Source organism: Pleurodeles waltl, chromosome 7 (genome assembly GCF_031143425.1).
Source record: "Pleurodeles waltl isolate 20211129_DDA chromosome 7, aPleWal1.hap1.20221129, whole genome shotgun sequence".
Taxonomy (NCBI): domain Eukaryota; kingdom Metazoa; phylum Chordata; class Amphibia; order Caudata; family Salamandridae; genus Pleurodeles; species Pleurodeles waltl.
In genome coordinates, this window is record NC_090446.1 from 423,311,174 (window position 1) to 423,334,629 (window position 23,456).

The window sequence follows — 23,456 nt, forward strand, 5'->3', positions numbered from 1 at the left end:
ACTGGACCACCAGTTTTTGGGCGATCCCTTGGAAGCACGATAGCCAGCGCTTCTTTGGTTCCACTGGTGCTTTTTACCTGCAGTGTGCAGGGGACTGATGCCATTAGTCCAAGGGAGTCTGGTCTTGCCTTTGCCTCTCAAAGGGTTACCTCTTCCTAGGGGAATCGAAGTGCAAGTAGCCAATGGACTAGTCCAAGTAGCTAATCTACCCGAGATGACCACATCTGGAGGGTTGTGGCACCTTTTCTACCCAGATTTTACACTTTTCAAGATGGCAGAAGTATTCCTCATCTGTACTGAGCAGGTAGCCCACCCTAGAGGTGTGACCAGACTTCTGGGAGCTTACACCTTCTGACTAATTTTCTGCATGCCCAGATGCAAATGTGCCTGGGAGAAGGGGGGTGGCTTTGTACTCCACTGAAGAACGGACTGCTTACATAGCAGTGGTGGTGTGCCTTTTGAAGCTCAGCAATTTGATGTGCCATTTCACTAGTCTTCCTGGGAGGAAGGACGGGTGACCTCTTTACCGTCCCGGTCTTTGTTTTGACACCTGAGAGGGTTCACACTCCTTCCTTTGGGGTCAGAATCCTGTCTTAGCAGCAGTAGCTTCAAGCTGGCAGCCAGGGCACAGGAAAACTGAGGCAACTAGGAGGGCAACCTCTCAGGTAGCCACCTGGGTGCATGCCACATCGACCTCGAAAATAAATTCATACCAGGGGTGAGAAGGCACATTGTTTGATACCAAACATGCCCCATTTCGGCTGTACCATAATGGAGTTGGGGACCTCCGGTTTGCCTGGGTGCCAGCCCATGTTATCCTATGGACTGCCTTTCACTTATAGCAGCCTTTAATGGAAAGGTGACTATAGAGACATAAGGTTGCACTTATATCCCCACACCTTTAATGTAATAGACCCTGCCTTCTGGGCAGGAGCCCTTTCTTACGGTAGACATAGATTAGCTTTGACTGTGACACACATGGTGCGGACACAGTTGAGTTCAAGCAGTTTGTGCAGCTCCTGCAGACTGCAATGGCAGGCTTGCTGTCAGTAGTTAATTTGGTAACTCAAGGTGGCATAAATAGTGCTTCAGGCCCTGGCGATCCCTTTAACACCTATGCCCTAGGCACAGTTGTTACCATCTACTAGGAACATATATGGGGGGGGTTAAAGCCATTGCCAATTGGGGGCACCAAGTCACATATATTAATTTAGGGAGAGAGCACTGGCACTGGAGCCTGGTTAGCAGGTTCTGCTGCACCTTCAGAGCCATAACCAACACCATCCAGAGCAACAATTGTGGGGATGACCATATAAAAAAGGTAGCTTCCTACAAGCGACCAGGAATATGTCCTGACTATGTAGGCACTACACCAGTGCACTGAAATTTCTTTTCTTTCCGCACCATCAGCGCCAATCCAGAGATAGTTACCTATGCCCATGTTTTGGGCATCTTTTTTCAGTATTTTTTCAACCTTTTTTGAGACCTTGTATGGCAGTGTACAAGGATATCACCCAAAAACCTGTGAGGCTTAAACCTTGTGGTTCCTGTCACTGGCAGATGTCTGCGAGAGACCCTCATCTGGTTTGTATCTGGTACTTGCAGCCAGGCCACAACCTCAGGACCTGCACCATGACCTTCAGAGTACTGCAGGAGCACTCACTGAAAATCTCGGTCGCTTGATGTCTGTCGACTCTGCAAAGCTCCAGGCCCGTTCGCATGGTTGGTCCCGGGCTTGTTTGCAGAGCCGTTCCAGGCATTAGTCATTGTACTTGAAGTTATAGGGTAAGTCCCACAAACAAAAAATCTAAGAAGTTGTAGCGTTCTTTGACTTCAACGGGCCTGTGCAAATCATTGGACGAGGCACGGGAACAATGTTACCACTCTAGGCCCCACTTCCACTTGTTAACCGTGCCTCTAAGTCCACTCTGCACCTTCCTGAGTTTCCTGGAGCGACCCCCTCCCAACTACGTGAATTGTATGAGGCCATGCAGCTTATTTTTGGGTGGGCTGACTCCTCTGGGCTTCAAGCCTCATGGGTTCGGCTAGTACCCCCACTGGATATCTGCTTATGGGTCCACCCTCTGTGCCACTTTGACCCATTGGATTCAGTGCTGGATCCAAACCAGTTGCAAAACCGTGGCCTTCCCTGGAGGCCCTGTGAGGAGTATAATTGAGGAGATCTGAGGATCCTTATGGTTACCAGAACCCCTTAGAAGAGCCTGAGGACAACTGGTATGAGGAAGTGGCAGGTGCCAGTGGTCTGGATACCTCCCTAGACAATGGCCCTTTCTCTCCTTCTAGTGTAGCTACGGATGAAGGGGTTTCCTATGTCATGGTGGTGAGGAGGGCGGCTGAGGTCCTGGACCCTTGCTTTGCCACCAGTGGCAATCTTATTTAGTCCTTTAATAGAGTCAACCAATGAACATGCATTTTAGACTCACAAGGGATACCATCCCCCTTCAAAAAGAAGAAGTATGCACACTATGCTGGGGATCTACAAGAACTCTCATCTTTTTTTATAGGGCACTACATCACAGTGAAGTAACAGTACACTTGAAACTGCAGAACCTAACTTTCCCTCCAATCACTCATTCACTGTGTCTTTACCTCTGAATCTGCACAGCACACCACTGCTCTTTGCTAGGTTTGCACAGTATACAGCCAACATATATACAGAATTAGCTAATTTGGATGAAAGGGGGAGGTGAATGGACAACTGAACAAAGAATAGGAGAAGGTCACAGGACAGCGGTGTGGTAATGCGGAGGGTGAATCAAACATGAAATGAAAGGGTAAAGGAAGGAAGAGCAGAAAGCACATACTCTTGGTGATTACAGTAGTTGGTGCGGGAGCGATGAGAGATTTGGAGAAGGCCTTCTATACTAAGTTAGTCATGTCAGCTAGGCGCCCTCCATAGCAGTGCTCTCCAGATTAATCACCCTTTTCAGCTTAATCTAGGGGACAAGCATGCTTTCATGAAGCCAACTAGGAAGCCAAGGAAGTGCCCCTTTTAATCCACCAACTCCAATGCTCTAAAATTCTCTAGTCTGGAAGAGCTCATCTGGCTTCCATTATACATACTCTGAAACTTTACATTGGGTGTCTCTATCACCCAGTGTTTGGGATGTTTCCCCTCAAATAATGTTCCATCCGTCCATGGGTGATCCCTCCCCCCGGATGTGCCTACACACAGGAGGTGATCGCTCACCTGCTCATTCAGTTTGGTAGGTCCAGGCGCACGCAGCTCTACCTTTCAAGGGCTAAACTTCCTCATGTCCTCCAGCTGTCTAGGTTCCTCTTGCAGCTGTTGTGGACCATCAAGTCTGTTTTATCTGGCAGCTCAAGTGGATGAGCCCACCCCCCTTGCATTTATGTCTTCATGTCAGAGGCAATGAGAGTCTCAATATTTTCAAATTATTCCTCTAATGTTCCTGCACCAGTCGGTGCCCCCTCACAACCACCCCTCCATCCAGAGGGATCAAGAGGCACAGCAGCCATATCTTTTTGTCCCATTATGGGCATCCCAAACTGCTCATTCTGCTCCAGTGTCACCTCATATTCAAAGTCAGTGTTACATCGAAAAAACACATCATATGTAGTGTTGTAGGTCTCCCTGGTTTTTCTGAGTATACTTTAAAATTGTCAAACTTCAGTAGGTGGGAGATGCCCCACACCACTATTCATAATATCTTGAAAAACACTCCCCTCTTTTTTTGTCTATGGTTTGGCAGCTTCACCTTCAAACTTTACATTTTCATAAAGGTCATTCAGCTACCTGAATTTCCCGCTAGCTCTGTTGGCGTTGGAATCCTCCAGTGCAGTGAGTGTCCATGGAATTTTTGTCACCATATGTTCAGCCCAAAGTAAGTCCTGGTTTAACTTACGCTTCACTATGTCTCATCGAACCTTATCATGGTTTGGAACACAGTGGAGTCATCGCTTTGCCTGGGGATAGTCACAGTTCCCAGCTCAAGCCACAGGCGAAAACACAACCAAAAGAATCCGTTTAATTTTCTACTGTGAGGATATGTGGCACGTTCTAACCTCCTTTGCTGGCCATGTGGGTGAGAGATGGGGGCACACCTTCCAACTCAAAATTCCATCCTCAAAGCAGAGCAGAGCTGAGGCTGGATGTCTTGAACTTCGGCTCTTGCGAAATACTTCAATGGGAATTTAAGTCATGGACTGTCGATCTTCAAGGACTTGTTGTTACAACTCTGTCGTCTCATCTCTGGGGGGGGCGCTGCACATGGTTTATCTGCAGCCTGGAAATCACTACTAACACTCATCCAGAGTCACATTCTGACTCCTGCTTGCTTCCCATTTTGATATTGTATCTAATTGAAGACCTACATTTGCTTCCATTGACTTCAGGTCCCATAATGCATTGCCTAGTAGTCAGTAAGACCTGGAATCTGCTGTCCATTGCTTTCTATCAGAATAGTCCTGCTGTTCCTTTGTACTGGATTCTCTCCTCTAGGACTTGAGACTGGAACTGCACACACACACTTGGCTCCACCCTGGGCTTGCTGCTGCCTGGAACTGCTTATAAGCTGCCATTTCCTGAAACTCCCTGTCGTGCACTGGAGTTAGTTTCCTTTGTGTACCGAGCCTCTTGTTGGCTTGTTTTCCAATCCTGTTCCTGCTTGCTTCAGCCAGAGCCTGCTCCCTGTTTTCTAGTCCTGTTCCTGCTTGCTTCAGCCAGGGCCCGTGCCCTATTTTCCAGTCCTGTTCCTGCTCACTTCAGCTGGAGCCTGCTCCCTGTTTTCCAGTCCTGTTCCTGCTTTGCTTCAGCCTGAGCCTGTTCCCTGTTTTCCAGACCTATTCCTGCTTCGCTTCCTAGTTTGGTCCTTCCGTTTCTGGTATTATTTTCCCTTTACTTATTCCTTTTGCTTCTTCCTTAGCACCGTGATTTCTCTTCTGTATCTTAGCCTTGGTCCCTAGTTTCTGTTCTCTTTCTCTGTGATTCTTGAAGTCTCTAGTTCTCCTGTAGGTAGTCTCTTGCTTGTTACAGTTTCCTAGACTGTAATTTCCTCTTGGGTTATTGTGTCTGGTAAGTGTACTATTAGTCCTCACCTGTGTAGACGTGTTTTCCTTTGTACAGGGGTTGGCTCCTGGTTTCCAGGGGGCAATTCCTGCCCCGTCCTTTGTTTTGTATTGTATGTAGTCTTAAGTGCTTTTCTGTGACAGTGTGTCATTGCTGTTTTCCAGGAATTGACACCGTGTCTCAGGCTGGACCCACAAGGCCTTGTCTCGTGTATATAAGTACAATCCTTGTTTGTGCCCTAAGGGTCCAGAGACAGAATCACTTCTGCTGCCTCCTTTCTATGGGGCTTGCGGGGTTGACTATCTATAAGAGTAATCTCCACAGCGGAATTGATGTTTCCTGTTGCTGTGGTGAGTTCTGAGCCTTACCTGTTTACAACCTTAGTGGTAAACCCAGTGGAGTTATCCATCACTGATCCGTTCCCTGTTTGTTCACACTAAGGTTGCTCTGTCTTCACTATCCTGTTTCTATGCTTTACTATACTGTAGCTTTTCATTCCTGGTCTATGCCTTTATCTGCTCCTCTCCTTTGGTACACTACATTCATAGGGAGGTATTCCCTGACCTCAAGGGGTGCTCCACCCGGAGTCCTGACAGAACCGCCCAGAGCAGTGACACTTGTAGCTCAACGACGTAAGTACCAAATAATTACACATATCATAACAATTCGATGCTATGTCAGAAAAGACTACCACCTGGCAAGAATCTTTCTACCAGTTGTCAATACATTAGATTAACTAATCATGAAACCCCACTTAGATTTTTTTAAAGTACTTTTTTCTGTTGCATTGCATGAAATGCACCTGCTAAGACTAAATAGAAAATCTCTGCTAAATGTCACACACACCCTTTTTGCTATACCATCTCAACAAACAGCTCAGTTTAACTTCACACCTACATCAAGGCATGCAATCATAACTGGCCACTCAATACTCAGAGGTTCAACAATGTTTTCAATAATGGAAGTGACGTGCATCTCACAATATTTACAGTTCTCTACCTGTCAGCGTCTGGTTTTGCTGCCTTCTATATTGGAACCAGATCGGTTATACGCCAATCATGAGGTGGGCGGCGATTTCTAAGGTTATGGTTATACTTACTGTTCTGATGCGGTTGTTTCCATTTCAGAATGATGTTCAGACTTCGGGATGTATTGAAAAGCTGAGGGTTCAGTAAATCATATACTCCATATGTTTTTTGATCGCCCTGGAACACGGTTGAGTACTGATAAACGGATGCAGGGGTAATTTCAAACAGCTCTTTGTTCTGGAAAACAGATTGTTACATGTTACATACACTGAAAGAAAAATCACTAAAATTAACAGGTATTCTTTTATATCCGAGTGAAATGGACTAGCAAGGGCAATGTGGCTGTATGCATTTAAGTCTGTATGTGGGAAAGGGGATAACACGAGCACTGGCAGAAATGGAAAAACAAATATAACTAGGTATGCAAAGTATTCGCTATGTGATCCCCAAAAAATGTACAGATGACTTGATTAAGAATACAAGACTCAACATATAACTGACTGGGAACATGTGCTACATCTTTTTTGGCGTCACAAGCAGGTGGTAACCAGAACCAAAGTATAAAAGGAGATCCAGAAGGCACCTGGGTTACTCAAGATGGCGGAGATATATGTGATAGCAAGGAGGAGGAGAGCCCACGGCGCACAGCAGATGAGGAGGAGGAGCCAGAGACAGGAGAAGATATACAGAACCAGGCAGACACTTTCCCAACAAACTGAGGAGGAGATATATGATAAATATAGACTTAGCAGTGCAGCAATACTAGGTTTAATAGATCTACTCAATCCGCAGCCTCAACGCCAGACTGTGCGCGGCTGCGCCATCCCCACACATGTGCAAGTGCTATGCTCACTGCACCTCTTGGCCTCGGGTAGCTATCAGGGGGTCATTGCCGTGGCAGGTGGGGTATCCCAAAGTGCACTCTCACGGTTCTTCAGAGCATTCCTAGATGCCATACTCACACACATGTCCAGATACATATACCTACCCAGGAATGAGGCAGAAATCAACAGCACCAAGTTGGAATTCTACAGGATTGCCAACTTCCCCCATGTTATAGGGTGTGTAGACGGGACACATATACAAATATGCCCTCCTGGAAATCTGGAATATCTGTTCCGCAACCGGAAATGTACTCACTCACTGAACATCCAGGTGGTATGTGAAGCCCATTATGTTATCACTGACATGGTTGCCAAATTTCCAGGGAGCACACATGACTCCTACATTTTCAGGCACAGTGGGATACACCAACGCCTAGAACGTGGGGAGTTTGGAGACGGATACCTCCTAGGTATAGCTGAATACACCTTGAAGGCATACACACAGGTCAATGTGGAACCCATCTATGCCCAGCTAACATTGTACATTTTGTGCCAAACAGGTGACAGTGCATATGCACTACGACCATGGATACTTACCCCGTACTTAACACCCAGCAATGAGACAGAGAGGCGATACAACAGTGCACATATGAGGACCCGAAATATCATAGAGAGGACCTTTGGACTGCTGAAGGCAAGATTCAGATGCCTCCACAGAAGTGAAGGTGCCCTCCAGTATACCCCAATAACAGCTTTCAAGATCGTTGGCGCATGCGCTATACTGCACAACATTGCCACCAGACGTGAGCTACCTCTCACCCCAGAAGACCCAGATTCGGAGGATGACGAGCAAGAGCTAGCACATCGCCATCATGGGGATAGAAGCATTGCAAATCAAGGAAGACCGAGACGGGACCACATTGCAAACCAATACTTTGGAAGGTACGTGCTAACTGTCACCACACTCACTAATGTCACACACAAAGAGTCCAGGAGTGAAGTGGAACAAACAAGGAATTTAATAATGTGCACCAAAAAAACTATGTACATAAACTACAGTTCAGGGGCTGTAAAAGTCCACCTGGCATGAGGACACATTAACCTCACGTGCCTCTACTCCAGGACAGTGCGTAGCTCACACTCTACTCCGGGCTCGCCCAGCATGGCTGGTTCCTGGTGTGTCAGCAGTGCCCTGCCTTGCGCTACCACTGCACAACACCCTGGTGTCACTGGCTGAGACACTGCTAACGGTGGAGCCCACTGCGCTGTCCTGCGGCGTGTCTGCCACGCCCCTAGCCACCTGTCGTGCCTCCATGAGATCTACTGCGTGGCTGAGACGTCCCAGCCCACGTGCCACATCACTGGCAAAGTGGCCCATGTCCACCTGGAGGCTGACCGTGCGCCGTGACAGGCCAGTGGTGTTCACAGCCAGCCTGACGATGGAGGCAGTCATGCGGTCCAGCCGGTGGATGAGCTGCCTGTCACGGCGCCTTGCACCCGCTCTCTCAGTGATTAGTTCTGACACCAGCTGTCTCATTGAGAGCGCAAGGTCGCCAACATGGATATTTACCTGTTGCAGCTCCGTGTGTACCAGTTGCAGCCCTGTGTTCTGGTTCTGTTCCTTGCGCCGCATGGGCCCTGATATGTTCCTTATCTATCGTGTCTGCAGGTGCTGACCACGTAGGAGTGCAGCCTCGGCGGCTGACATGGAGGCCTCCCCTGGCTCAGCCTGCGGCACTGGAGGGACATTTAGACGTCGCCCGAGACGCAGTGGAGGCTCAGTGTCCTGTAAACCGGCACTGTGGCTGGGACCGGGTGCTGGCTCACTCACCAGTATGGCCACTAGTGCATCAGGAGGGGACTGTGTTTGGGTGGTGCAGGTGGCTGTTCCCGAGTCCTGTGCAGGCTGGTGGCTGACCTGTGGCCCATGGACTCTGTGGCTGGAGGTGGTGTCGTGTGGGAGACCTGTGGGACATAGGGAACACACTGTCAGTATCTACCATCTGTTATCTACTTCCTAATAAACGGTTGCCTTTCAACTGCCTACTTGACTACATTGCCCATAATGCACCATGCAGGCGGTTGCTACTCTGAAATGGAGCTATTTTGGTTGTGCATGCTGTGTGTACTAGGTGGGTGGGGGTATGGCAGATATGGGTGTACATGCATGTCTCATGGTACTCACCGGTTGATGGTCCTGGCTCTGACGTGTCCAGCTCTCCCATCCCGGACACTGCCTCTGGCTCCAAGGTCTCCTCCACTCTTTTCTTCAGGGGTGTGGGTGGTGGTATGGTGGATGGTCCCCCTCACCTCCCGGAGCCGCTCTGCCACCCTCTCCTTGGTCTGGGAGCGCAGGTCATACCACCGTTTCTTCAATTCTTCGATACTCCGGTGGCTCACACCCATGGAGTTGACCTTGTCCTGTATTTCAGTCCAAATCCTCTTCTTTTCCACCTCTGGCACACTGAGGACTGCCCTCCCAAAAAGTTGTTCATGGTGCTGGCAGCATTCCTCAGTCAGCACCTCCAGTTCTTTTTCAGCAAATTTCAATTTGCGCTTTCTAGGAGTGTCTGCCATGGTAGCTGCTGTTCCTCCTGTTTGCAGTTCAGCAGTTTAAAATGGGTGTGGTCCTCCCTCCTCCCAGGTGTATTAGTTAACTTCCTGGCTGTGATGTCATCATCAAGAGCCAGGAAGTGTTTTCCAGAGTGTTCTGCTGCACCTGCATTCAATTTGCGACACCCACTCTCAATTTGCGTGTTTGTTTTTGGCGCGGTCGCAAAAAGCGACCTCGCAAACAGCGGACTCACAATCTGCGGTGCGACTTCATTTGCGAGTCGCAAAATGAAGTCGCTTTTTCTTCTTGGATACCATTTAGCGAGTCGGAAATTGCGAGTCGCAATGACTCGCAATTTCCGACTCGCTAATTTTTTCCTACCTACATCTGGCCCTAAACCACATGCACATAGTTAACCACATAACAGATGAAAAACAACGACAAATAAATTACTATTCAAACATCCATAACTTTTGAGTTATGAACCAGTGAAAATGTTACTGGTTTGTAATATTGGTTCTCCAGAGTTCATAACTTCGGCATCCACATTGTACTAACATCCAAGAATACCAAACACAATGATTTTGTAGCCTCTGCAGCACTGGTCCTAGTATCCTACAAGAAGATGTAACAAAAGCAATACATTTGTAATCTTTCCTAGCTAGCACTATCTTACATTCTTCTTGAAGCAATATTATAATAGTTACAAACATGAGCTAGGGGAAAGGACTGAATTGCAACCCAAAGAAGAGGTTAATGTTCTCTCTAAATATCTTTTCCACCTTCATGTCTTTGACCAGCTTAAACTCCAGTACCAATGGATCAAATTAGTGCTACGAGTCAGCTATGAGTTAAAGAAAAACAAGTTCCTTATCTTCGGTAACACCTTATCTGGTAGCGACAATATCTAGTTGCAGATTCCTTGCCTTTGAATTTCCCCCAGGTGTTACTGGACCCAGAGAATTTTCTTAAGCAGTACCCCGGCGTGCCGTTAGGTGGTGTTTATTCGCTGCACGTCTGTGGTCTGTGTCGTCTGCACCGGAAATGACACCACGGGTTCTACATAGGTGCCACCCAGGCACGCTGACGTCAGTTTCTTTTCACGTCTTTCCACGCCAGAGGCGCAGAGCCATGAAGAACACTGGCTACTGGGGAGTCAAACCTAAGGCCCTGAAATTGGAGTCCACAGAAATCAGTTTTCAGAGCAGGGAGGATGGGAAGGTAGGATAGGAATCTGCAGCTTAATATGGTCTCTACCAGATAAGGCGTTACCTAAGCTAAGCAACCTATTCATCTGATAGATACTTCCAGTTGCAGATTCCATAACTTTGAACAGACACCCAAGTAATATCATCCTTGGAGGTGGGTCTACGAACCAAGATCATACTAGAATGTCCTGCAGGACCAAACAGGCAAAGTACCCATCCCTATAGATCTGACTGTCCAAGAAACAGCACTTAGTGTTTGGTAAATGTGTGCAGAGAAACCCATGCTGCAACCTGACAGATGTCAAAGACTTGAACTCTGTGTGCTAACACAGTTACCGCAGCTGTAGCTCGGGTAGAATGAGCAAGCAAATCTTCAGGTGGTTGCTTTTTGGCCACTGTGTAGCAGATCTTAATGCAGAGTACGACCCATCTGGAAATGGTCTGCTTCTGCACTGCTCAACCTTTCCTTGCACCCACATAACCAACAAAGAGCTGATCATCCACCTGAAACTCTTTCGTACAATCAGGGCAGAACGCCAATGCTTTCTTTGGGTCCAGGAGGTAGAGTCTCACCTCTTCCTTAGAAGGATTTCTGGGTGCATAAAAATAGGCAGGGTGATGGATTGGCCAACAGGAAAGGGCGTAACCATGTTTAGAAGAAAAGAAGCTCTGGTGCGAAGCACCATGTTGTCAGAATAGATGGAAAGGTAGGGAGGCTTATATGACAATGCCTGCAGCTTATTCACCCTGCCGGCAGATATAAGGGCCACTAGAATGGCTGTTTTCAAAATGAGAAGCCTGAGAGGACAATTGCGGAGCGGCTCAAAAGGAACACACATCAGAAATGTCAAAACCAAATTCAGATCCCATTGGGGCATAACGAAGGGGATGGAGGAAAAAGATGTGCAAGACCTTTTAGGAAACTATGTACAAAAGGGGACTTAAACAAAGAAGACTGGTCAGGCAACTTCTAAAAAGCAGAAATAGCAGACAAATAACAAAAGAGCGCCCATAGCAGAGCCCAGAATTGTCAGTGCACAAATTTCTTCCAACAACAGATGTATGCCGTTGTGGTGGAGGGATGTCTGCCTGCCAAGATTACATTACAGACTTTGGGAGGAAGGCCAAAAGCTGTCAACTGTCACCACTCCATGCAAGAAGATGGAGAGTGGACAGATTTGCGTGCAGAACCCTCCCCTGCTGCTGTGACACTAGATCCTCCCTAAGGGTCAGTCTAATTGAAGGATAAATTGACGTGCTCATCAGCCTGGGATACCAGACTTACGATGCCCAGTCCAGAGCCACATGGATTACTTGGGCCTGGTCGTTCTTGATCTTCTTGAGAACTCTAGGCAGAAGTGGTTTGGACAGAAAGGCGTACAGTAGGGCTTAGTCCCACTTGAGAGGGAAAACGTCTCAGAGCGATTGCCACTTTGGAAACTTCAATGTCAAAAACTGCTGACTGCGCGTTCTCTGAGTAGGTGAACAGAGAACCAAGGCTCTCCCAATTGGTGAAAGAGAATTTGCGCCACCTCAGGATGGAGACGCCATTTGTGATCCGCTGGGTGTTTTCGGCTGAGTTTGTCTGCCCTGGCATTCAGGACAGCCTGTCAGATGTTGAACCACCAGGGATATGCCCTGGTGTTCTAGCCACGTCCAGAGGCACAGAGCATCCCCACAAAGGGTTCATGACCCCACCCAGCTCGGTTTGTTGCAGTACCACATGGTGGTGGTGTTGTCAGTGAACACCAACACTATCCCTTGATAGAGGGAAGAAATGCCTTCAGTGCTAGCCGGATAGCACGGAGCTCCAACAAGTTGATGTGGAGCCCCGATCCCACCGGAGACCAGATGCCTCTGATCTCCACCTCTCCTAGATGGCCGCCCCATCCCAGGAGTGAATCCACCGGAGACCAGATGCCTCCGATCTCCACCTCTCCTAGATGGCCGCCCCATCCCAGGAGTGAATCCACCGGAGACCAGATGCCTCCGATCGCCACCTCTCCTAGATGGCCGCCCCATCCCAGGAGTGATGCATCCGTCACTATGGTCAGATCTGGTTAAGGAAAGGAGAGGGATCTGCCTAAGACCCAATTGCGGTTCGTTAACCACCATTGCAGATCTTGCGTAGTTCCATTTAAGATCTGGAACTTGCAGGAGAGATTCATCAGTGCTACACCTCCTGGAACTGCAGGCACCTCTGCAAAGCCTGCGTATGCCATCTGGGATGAGGCCCAGTAGCCTCAGACTCATCCTCACCGAAATCTAGGATAGAGGCTCAAACACTGATATCATAGTCTGAATATCCTAGACTTGCCGCTCGGTAGGATAAGCCCAAACTGCACTGTGTTCAGAACAGCTCCGATGAAGGTGAACATCAGGTGTGGCTTCAGTAAGTTTATAGTGAACCCCAGAAAATGCAGGAGGTCAGCCACAGTCTGGAGGTGGGAGCTGACAACCAGGGACGAGCCCGCCTTTGACAGCCAGTTGTTGATATAGGGGAAAAGTGAAACTCCTGATCTGCGCAGGTGAACTGCAAGCACTGTCATCACCCTGGTGAACACCCAAAAGGTTCTGATAAGGCCAAAGGGCAGTATGGTGAACTGAAAGTACTTGTGGCCCACCCTGAACCACAAGTAAGATCTGTGAACAAGCAGGACAGGAATATGGAAATAAGTGTCCTGCAAGTTTAACGCTACCATCCAGTCTACTGGGTCCAGGACACAAAGAACCTCAGCCAGAGAGAGCATCTGCACTTGTCCTTATTGAGAAAGAGATTGAGGGGCTGTAGGAAGCTGGCTCTCTTTAGAGAGCAATAACATGGAGTACACTGTGCAGCGAGTCCAGTGGATCCCCAATTTGTATTGCAGAGGCAAAAGTGAATAGGACTAATGCTCTATTTGTGGTAGCATGAGCAGGCAGTTAAGGCTTATCAGAGGGTAGTGCTAAGCATTTGTTTTACTCACAGAGGCAATAAATGATACACTCAAAGAATAAATCTGAGACCAATTTAGAAAAATAACAGTTCTTTTATATCTGCTTCAAACCCAGGAACTACGTAATCAGGTAAGAAGACTTTCAAGTACAAATGGTTTGCAGTTTCAAAAATAGAGTTCTCTCAATGTTATCTTATGGAGGAAAAACAATGTTCAGCAAACACCGGGTTAACAATAACTTGAAAAGCCAATCTAAGGGAGTTAAGGTAAGTACTGGGCACTGATCAGAACCACACCAAAAGGTCACACCAGGTGGCACTGGGGCAGCCGGGGGCAGAGGTGCAGTAAGGTGAGGGGTGCCCATTGGTTTCTTAGGGGAGACTGACCCCCATGACAAACAGGCGGCAGGCTCTGGCTGGAAGCCAGTCAGGTACAACAAACTGGTAGGTAGTAGACTTGGGGTACTCAGGGACATAGGTCCTCTTCTTCTGTGCCGGGGAGAGACGGATGCAGGGGTGTCTTTTGGTATCAGGTTTTCTCATCCGGGAGCACTCACGGTGAGGGGGACCTGTGAGTTGAGGCTGCAGGCGTTGTGGGGGAGTCTGGCAGGAGTGGACCCAGGGTGGACTCGAGCTCTCAGGAGCCGTGGGACGTCATTGGCACCGATGACCCACCTCAGCTGGGGGAACGGGTGCAGTGGTTGTTGTAGGTGTCTGGTTTTTCACTCGCCACCAGGCTGGGGGAGAGGGGACTGCATTCAATGACTGCAGGCGAATTGGTTGATTTGGTTGATTCGAGGAGGGTTGACACTCAGGTGGACTCGGCCTCAGGACAGCTGGGTAGTCCTGCTGGCACAGTTGGTGGGCTACACACCGGGTCAAGGTCGTCGGGTGGAGAGGTCACTTCAGGTGTCGGGTTTCCAGGCTGCAGAGTTGAAGCTGCAGTTGCAGGATGCGTCTTTTTTGGCAGACTCTGGTGAGGTAAGCAGGCAGGCCGGAAGGGCTGGTACTGGGTCAGCTGCTTCTTCCTCTTCTTCTGCCAGGCTGACTCTTCTTTGTCCTTCATCTTCGCAGGTAGTCAGGATCTGAGTTCTAGGGTTTAGGGCTTGCCACCTAAATACTCAATTTCAGGGGTGTTACAGGGAGTGCCAGGTGGTAGCCAATGGGCTGACCACCTTTAGGGTGACTACACCCTTCTAATGACCACTTCCACTGGGATGTGGGCATAACCCTAACCCTAGTGGACCAATTCCTTCCAAGCAAGACGGAGGAATTTGAAAAGTAGTGTCCACTTCAGCTCATCCACCTTAGGGGTGGGACTGGCATAAAGTAGACACACTCCTAATTTAATTATTTTTGTGGATGGTAGCCCCTATGTCTGAAACGTAGTTCCATATTGCGCAACTCTTCTTGGAATACCCGTTCCTCACTACAATTACAACGGATCCTTGTACTTTCCCCATAAGGAACTGCATTGATTTGGGGCTTTGGATGTGAGCTAGTGGCGTGCAAAATAGCATTGCATGCCGTAGGCTTTCTAAACAGTTTAGTGCAGATTTTGCCATGCTCAATATAAATAGTGAGATCCAGGAAATTGATGGAAGATTGACTGGCCTCATGGGTGAATTTGATATTGAAAGTGTTGTTGTTCAGGTGCTCCGTGAAAAGTGAAAGAGACGGTGCATCACCTGACCAGAAAACTAAAATGTCATCGATATATCTGCCCCAGTAAAGAATGTGTTGTGTCAGGTTTTTTTTTAATACAACACACCTTTTCACGTTTTTCTCAATTTAAGTTTACGCAGCCTTGGTCCATCCTGTTGCCTTAGGCACACTCCAATATGGCGCCCATTTTCAAAGCAGTGAAATACGAACTCCCTATCTGCCGGTAATCTTTCTAGTCCTTCCTTTATTTTTAGAGTGTGCACATATAGACGCAGACACTCGAATGGCCTCCGTCTTCTCCTAGAACACGGCAGCGTTATCAGGCGCTGCGGGGCATTACTCACACCGTCTGCCTTTGTTTTCCCGGAGTTACGGGCGGCACAGGTAAGGGAGAAAGACCTTTGCCTTTCTCCTGTGGTTTATTTAAATATTAGCGTATATTTAGTCAACGGGGGACTTTCCCAGTAGTTAGTAATACGGGGTTTGACTTCCCCGACCGGACAGTTTTTTTAGTCTTTCCCTGACAGGCATGCCAGCCCAACTTTAAATTGTCTTCCCTATATGTTGGTTGTTTCCACGGTAAATTTGGGAAACACCAATTTAGGCTTTGCTCACTCATACCATGGTGTGGCTCTACTCGTACACGTCGCATATTGTGCCGCATAGGTAGGGGAATTTAAATTTCTTTCCCCGCACGTGTTTATTTGTCGCCAGCCCTTTCCTCCATGATAACGTCCTAAACAAGCCAGGACATGGGCCTTATACACTTTTATAATTTGTCAATCACGAGGCATTTATTTTCTATTACTTCTTTTTTTACCATTTGTCTCTCACGCGCGACATCGCGTTTCTCTTCTCCTTTTTTGTTTCGGTTTATTTCTACAGGTAGGGTCTACATACACCTTCAATTATTGTTTTCCTACACTGCGGACATACTACTGGATACAGAACTGTTGCATATGAGGAATACCTGTCCCTATCATAGAAGGGACGCACATATACCTTTTTTGGACTTTTTTATTTTCTTGGTAGGTCTATCACCACCTTACCTCCCCACCTCATTTTGCATTTTTTCTTATTCCCATATTGTCACACTCGCGCTTTTGAGATTAACTCTTCAGTAACGGTGCGTCTCTCCCTTTTTTCCTTCCCTCCTCAGACAAAATCTCACCATTTGGATTTCCTACAGAAACACATTAGTTACTCTATTTTCAGTTTTTTTGAGGTAAATTAATATATCCACAGGCACTGTCTGTCTCACCTGTATCTCCATTCTGTGCTCGATGATATCTTTTTCACCTTGTGGTGGACAAGCACATCCTCCACTGCATCCATCTCGTCTGTGTTGACCATCTGGTCTCTCACTCCTCAGATTTTCTTTAATACTCCCTTAGTATAAATAGAACGTTTTTAAATCTTCTCTTTTGCACTTATGGTGACCCCCTATCTTTCTCTCTTCTTCTCTAATGGATGCAACGTCTTAACATAAAGGGTTATCTCTATCTTGAACATATCTACACGCCGTAAGGCTAACTTACCCTTTGCATTATCTCTTTTGATGTTTGTATAACATGATACACTTTTCTTCAAATGTACCTACCGGATGGTAGTGCCATTAATTGTAATTAGTTCCCATTTGTCTCTGTTTGCAGCCTTGAAAAAGTCCGTGAGGACGAAACACGTGTTGGCTGTTTCTGTAACTCGTATATACCTGTTCATTTTTGAGGACTCGGACTGTTTTTGTAACTCGTATATACCTGTTCATATGTGGACTTGAATATCTTTGAACTGCCATTCAACTACCGATCACAAAGGATTAAAGTGTCTCATACAAATCCATCCATTTTGGACTTATTTGTTTGGAGTGCCCTGGTTGCTCCTTTCCTACATTTTGTATTCTACAGCACATGACATAGGTGTTTTGGTCTATCCACCTCTGTTTGTGTGCATCTCGAAACCCTTGGTGGTTGGGTTTCTTGCACCAGGCTGGCACCCGCCACAGGACTCATTGATGATATGCTACCTTGCTGTTATTTGTTTCAGATGTGCGTCGCTTAGCATCAACCACCTTTTTCTAATATATGCATATATGTAGTCACATGTGCCTGGATGCAGCTTTAAGGTGACTTACACCTGGCACAAGGGGACCCGGCACACAGGGGTGTGTGACGGGTCACATTTTCTATTTAGCCTGCACCACCACATGCAATCTGAAATGGCAGCACTGTGTGGGTTAGGTGAGGGGTCTTTGAGAGAGGTACAATTGGTGCTGCAGCCCTCAGAGACCTTCCTTAGCACCCCAGGCCCTAGGTTCAAGGGGTACCGTTTACTAGGGACTTACAGTGGTAGCAAAAGAGTTTGCCAATTGTGCAAAATAACCGTGCAGTTTTGGGGAAAAAAATCTGGCACTGGGGACCCGTTTAACAAGGACCCAATGCACTAACAGTCAAAGCCACATCAGAAACCAGGCAAAAAGTGGGGGCTAATCATGTCTTTTTTTATTTGAATTCATTCGGTCTAGAAATCTGGACCATTTAGAATTACAAAGATAACAATCTTACATAATAAATAATATATGTTAAAATTCGTGATAACAATATAAAAACCAAAAATAATCAGAACAATATAGCAATGAAATCAACAAGACTAGGTTTTTGATCACAGATAAAAATACAATGAATAAAACATAGCAAAAAAAAAAAAAAAAAATGTTAAGAAAGTTAAAAAAGGTAAAAGCTAAGATATAAAACCTTTATCTAACATACCAATGTGTGCAGCTACTTTCCCATAAGACCTGGCCCTCGTCAATCCAAAGAACAGATAGAGTTCCCTTCCAGATATAAAATACTTTGTCAAGAAGCCTATCAGATTTCAACTGCCAAAAATGACTCTATAAGCTTTTACAATCTCTATTAGTCATATAGAGGGCAACAAGATCCTAGGGAAATTTCTACTGATACTATATAGAAAACAACAATTGAGACTCCTTCTGTGGATTATTGTCAGGATAGCTCAAATGCCCTTTGATACAATAAACCTACGGCGGATGAACCAGGCCTCCAATAGATATTTGGTAACTGTAGTAGCTACCAGGGAAGATGTATCATGTGTACAAATTCTGGTGGCGTTAGCTCTGTCTTGCAATGATAAATTTTTGCAGAGGGGAATGATCCACCTCCCTCTGGGACTCTTATACAAAGGGCAGAAGAATAGTATATGCTCTGTTGTTACTTTACAGTATTGGCAAGAAATACATCTATCAGTTGAGGCGATGTTAGATGGCCAGTGGGCCGTGAAACCATTAATAGGCAATGCACCATATCTTAGCTGGAGGTATAGAACACGGGCATACGGAGGCATAGGAAGGTTCAAGAAATTCTCAGCCCAGGGCTCGTGCTTAAGTTGGAGAAATTCCATTGTTAACCTGCCCGCCCCCTTTTGGTGCAAGGAGTCTTCATTAACTTTCTCCCAATATCTTCTTGTAACAAGTTTCCTTGCATTATTGGGGATTAGATCCGGATATTTCCAGTAGTGTGGAAGACCTATTTTATCCCAGGCAGATTTCATCTCCTTCAGCCATGGAATTTTCTCCAGGGCCTGGGGGACGGCTATGAGCTCTCTTATAGCCAGCCTATATGGTTCGAGTTCAACAGATTTCCATAAACGAATCCAATAGGAAAGAGGTATTAGGGCCGCTGTGGTTTTAATGCTATTTAAACCTAGGTCGAGCCTTAGAGGGGTCATTGGTGTGCCCATACCTTATCGGGACACCTGTCTAAGGAAATGATTTTCTTTAGTTTGCAGAATGTCCAAGTTTTTGTGAGACCCCCAAAGTTCCGCTCCGTATAGGGCCGCAGCTCGGATTTGGACATTGTAAATCTCCGCAAGTATGTTCAAGGGGGGGCTCAGAGCCTTTCTAGATCTACGGACAAGGGCCCCACCTCTTTGGCTAATAATAAGAGCCCCTTTGTCAATGGCTGCCTTCCATTTGCCTGTAGTCGATAGTCTGATACCCAAATAGTCGAACTCTTCTACTTTTTCCAGCGGAATCGAGTTCATTTCTATTCTAACGAGCAATCGTTTCTTTGAAGTACTATATGTCATAAGTTTTGTTTTCTTGACGTTTACATCCAGACCATAGTCACTACAATAGACACAGAATTGATTAATCAAGTTTTGGATTCCCATTGGCGATTTCGAGAGCAGAATTGTATCATCTGCGTATAACAGGCACGGGATTTTTTTTCCCAACCAGTTTAGGTGAATCATTTGTGCGATTCTCTAAGTAGTGGATGCAATTATTGATATAGAGCAGAAAAAGAGTGGGCGCCAGGACACATCCCTGTCTAACTCCTTTTTTGATAGCTACGGGGTCAGTCAACTCACCCCCCTGACCACATCTAATTTGAGCAAAAGTATTTTCATGCAGTTGGGCAATGAGTTTCAGAAGAGCAGATGGCACTCCCATGTTTGATAATGTTGACCACAGCAAGTTCCTGGGGATCAAATCAAATGCGGCTCTAAGATCTATAAAGACCACATACAGATTCCCCCCCCCCCCAGGTCAACATTATTCCATTTTATTGACAGGAATCTTAGGGCTTGGTCTACTGTACTCACTGCAGGTCTAAATCCCGCTTGTAGGTCAGAGAGAGCTTCAGACTCCATAATCCATTCATCAAGATGGAGCAGAAGATGTTTTTCATAGATTTTTTGGGAGTTATCAAGAAGACAAATTGGACGATAATTGGCGGGGGTGTTGGGATTTCCTTTTTTTAAAATGGGTACTATTTCAGCCCCTTTCCAAGTAGGTGGAACAGGAGCCCCCGCTGCAATTGCATTGCAGATAAGGTTGAGATATGGTGCCCATATGTCGGGTCTTGACTTGTATAGATCACCTGGGATCTTTTCTGGGCCAGGGGCCTTTCCCCATTTCAATGAATCTATTGCTGCTCTTGTTTCGGTTAGAGAGAATATAATCGGGGTGGTCTCTTGGGTTATTGAGGCATCAGGGGCCCACAGAGATGCTTCAGATGGCCCTTCATATAGTTGCCCAAAATGCTCTACCCATGTTGCTGAAAGAATTGAGGAGCCAGGTGCGGCAGGGGAATCAATGCAGTCGTCAGCTATTAGTTTCCAAAACCTGGATGTATTGTTGGATTTAGCAGTCTCCAGAATGGTAGCCCATCTGGCCTCTTCCCAGCTTCTGCCAGCCTTGGAACATTCCTTCTTGTAATCCTTCCTGGCTATTCTTAACAACTCAGCATGGCCTTCTTTTATTGCTTTCAGGAGAGATAGTTGTGCTTCCCTGCAAAAATTATTAAACCAGGGAGCGCAGTGCTTTTTATTTGGGTTGTTAAAAATCTTTTTTGTAAAAAGATGCTTTAAAGATTGAAACAATTCAGTGTGGGCTGCTAAGAGTCTGTCGCCATCCCCATCCTCGTTAAGCCAAATCATACCCTCCATTTGGTTGGCAAGCAGATTGTATATAGATGCCAGGTGTTTAGGGGAAGAAATAACAGATTCCCATTTTAGGTTGCGTCTGTTATTTGTTAGGGCCAGCAGAGGGGCATGGGTCTTAGAGTAGGGCACTTTAAACGAAGGGAAGAGTCCTCTAGTCGATAAAATCAAGGGGTCATGATCACTCTCAATCTGTTCTTGGACCCTCATATCGAACATGTGGCTCCACAGTCGGATGTCAAGAAGTATATAATCAATACGACTACTGTGCCCTCCGCGCCTAAAGGTAGCTTGCAAATTTGTATCCGAGCGCGAGCGACCGTTGCAGGCTCGGAGGCCATGAGCTAGTGTAATATCGGCCAGTAAGCGCGCAGATTTGTTCAGTCTTGGTCTTTTGTTGGAGACTAGCTGAGGGATGCCCCAATAGGCATCCTCTTCTTTGCATATCCCTTGGACTAAGGGATTGGGTTTGAATGTGACATTAAAGTCCCATCCAATCAAGACAATCAAGACAAAGAAGGAGGAATTGTTTTTAGGAAAGCTATCCAAAATGGACAGGACATCAGAATCAGGGTGGGAGCTCACATTCCTATTATAGATATTAATTAATAGTAGAGGTCTCTCTTCAGAAATCGTTATTAGTAAGACTTGCAAATCAGGGCAACCCATATCTATTTCATCTATCTTGCACCTAAGAGAACTATTTAACCACACAAGCAGCACTCCCGATGGTCTCCTAGAAGATGACTTGCGTGCTGGAACCCAATAGCTTTTAAAGCCTAGTCTATATTTGGGTTCCAATGCCCACGTTTCTTGAAAAAGGCAAATCAAGTGATCATCAATAAAGTTGCCCCATCCTGGGCTTTGTAGTTTACTTTCCAACCCTGCTATATTCCAGCTGAGTACCTTATCGAGATCCTCTGTTTTTGTGGACCCTACTTCATTCTGGGGATATTTCCTACAGGGGGGGGTGCTGCTAGGAACCATGCTATTTCCCTCAGGTATATTAGGACCAATAGTCTCTGTGCCTTGTTCACCTCGCTGGATGTTACCCCAGCTATATTTATATTTGGTAAATTGACCATGCGGGTGGACCCCAGAATACAAGGAACGGTTGACAGGCTCGGAGTACATTCCTCGCTTGCTTGGCACATGGTGCTTGTGGGTGATCCCTGATTATCAAAATCTGCCAAGGTCGAAGGGACAACAGAGTTAGAGATGCTGAGGACGATAAGGTGAGTGTCCTCAACTTCACAAATACTCGGAGCCACTTCCGAGGGGTCATCTCCTAGTCAGTCTATCTCAGAAAGAGATGACGAAGGGCGTCTAGGGCCGAGTGCAGGGATAGACTGTATATGTATAACGGGGGGAGCCCCATATAACGGCGGCGATTGTCTACTCCAAGATGGCATAGAGGGAGGATAGAACACTTGTAGCCTGCAAAGAGAAGCTTTACCAATTAAAGGATAAGGTCTATTTGCATTTAAAGAAAGCCGTTGGACAAGGTCAGGAGAGTTGAAGTTGATAACAATGCAGTCCCCTGAACCGATCTTCGCTAGGGAACCCACCCTACCCTTCTCACCATCAATATTGAGGGTATTATGGGAAAAGCAAACCCCGCATTCGCGTGCAACCAATGAATGACCTTGTTTTTAAGTTCAGTAAAGGATTCAGTGGAGTGTGGTTTGAGTTCAGGTACATTCGATATAATGAGAACAAATGGGCATGATTCTGGTGGTAAATGAAGCACTTTTGGATCTAACAGACCACTGATCTTGCCCCTCTTCTGGGGTTCTAGTTGAGGGTGCTCACAAGTGGGGTTACCTTCTCCCGGATTAGTTACTGGGTTATTCCATGGGGCAGTTCCTTTTGGAAGGGGAACTGAGACCATATGGGGCTTGTTCATTAAGATACTAGCTGCTTTGACGGAGCTGGGCCAATCTTGGTTTAAAGTGGAGAGAGAAAACTTGGGTATTTGGCCGGTGGGTCTGTTGGCAATAATGAGGTCATGATTGGGGGGGGGGGGATGGGATTGAGTGTCTACGGGTGGAGTAGTTGTTGGTAACTGGCTATTGATAAGACTTTCCAATTTGTCCTCAATTGTTTGAAGGCGGGTTAAAATAGGAAGGAATAGTTTTGATAGCTCATCTCTTATGAGATCCCTGGTATACTCATATGCCTGACGGTCATTGATGTTGTGTGAGGGAATTAAAATCACATCCTTATTAGAAGGCTGAGCCAAGTTAGAGGGGCTCAAAGTCCTGGATCGTTTGTTTTTAATAGCGGGTTCCCTTCGTTTCCTTTTTCCTTTGGTATTCGAATCTACTGAGGTAAAGGGGCCTTCATTTGAGGGACTCCGAGCCAACAAGATTGGCGTGGCGCGGGTGGTGGTTACGTTTGGAGTTTCATCCTGAAACTCCTGGGGGATTTTAGAGGGGGAGGGAAGAGGGGTAGTCAGTACAGACTGTAATTCTATTCGCAGGGGGGGCTGTGGGGCAGAGCTATCATGAACTAGGCTATTAATTAAAGAAGGGGGGACAGCTAAGCGTCGCTGCACTAACTCTATTTCTTTTTCAAGTTCCCCAACAGCCTTTTGCAGAAATCCATCTAGGGTTTTGTTAGAATGCTGCTTTCCTTCCAATCCCCCCCCCCCCCACGTCGTCGACCCATTTTCCTTGGAACCAGGGGCCTCTAGTGAGCCCCCGGCTTATAGGGATGTTAGGCCTTTAGAA

At 46.6% G+C, this 23,456-nt stretch overlaps 1 protein-coding gene across 1 annotated transcript in view; it reads right to left on the reverse strand.

Moving 5' to 3' along the window:
• The window catches only part of PIGT (phosphatidylinositol glycan anchor biosynthesis class T), a 464,023-nt gene that overhangs the window by 195,690 nt on the left and 244,877 nt on the right, over positions 1-23,456 (reverse strand). Inside the window, exon 8 of the mRNA XM_069243926.1 lies at positions 6,150-6,315. Within this exon, the coding sequence (XP_069100027.1) occupies positions 6,150-6,315 (166 nt within the window). The remainder of the gene's footprint in view (positions 1-6,149; positions 6,316-23,456) is intronic.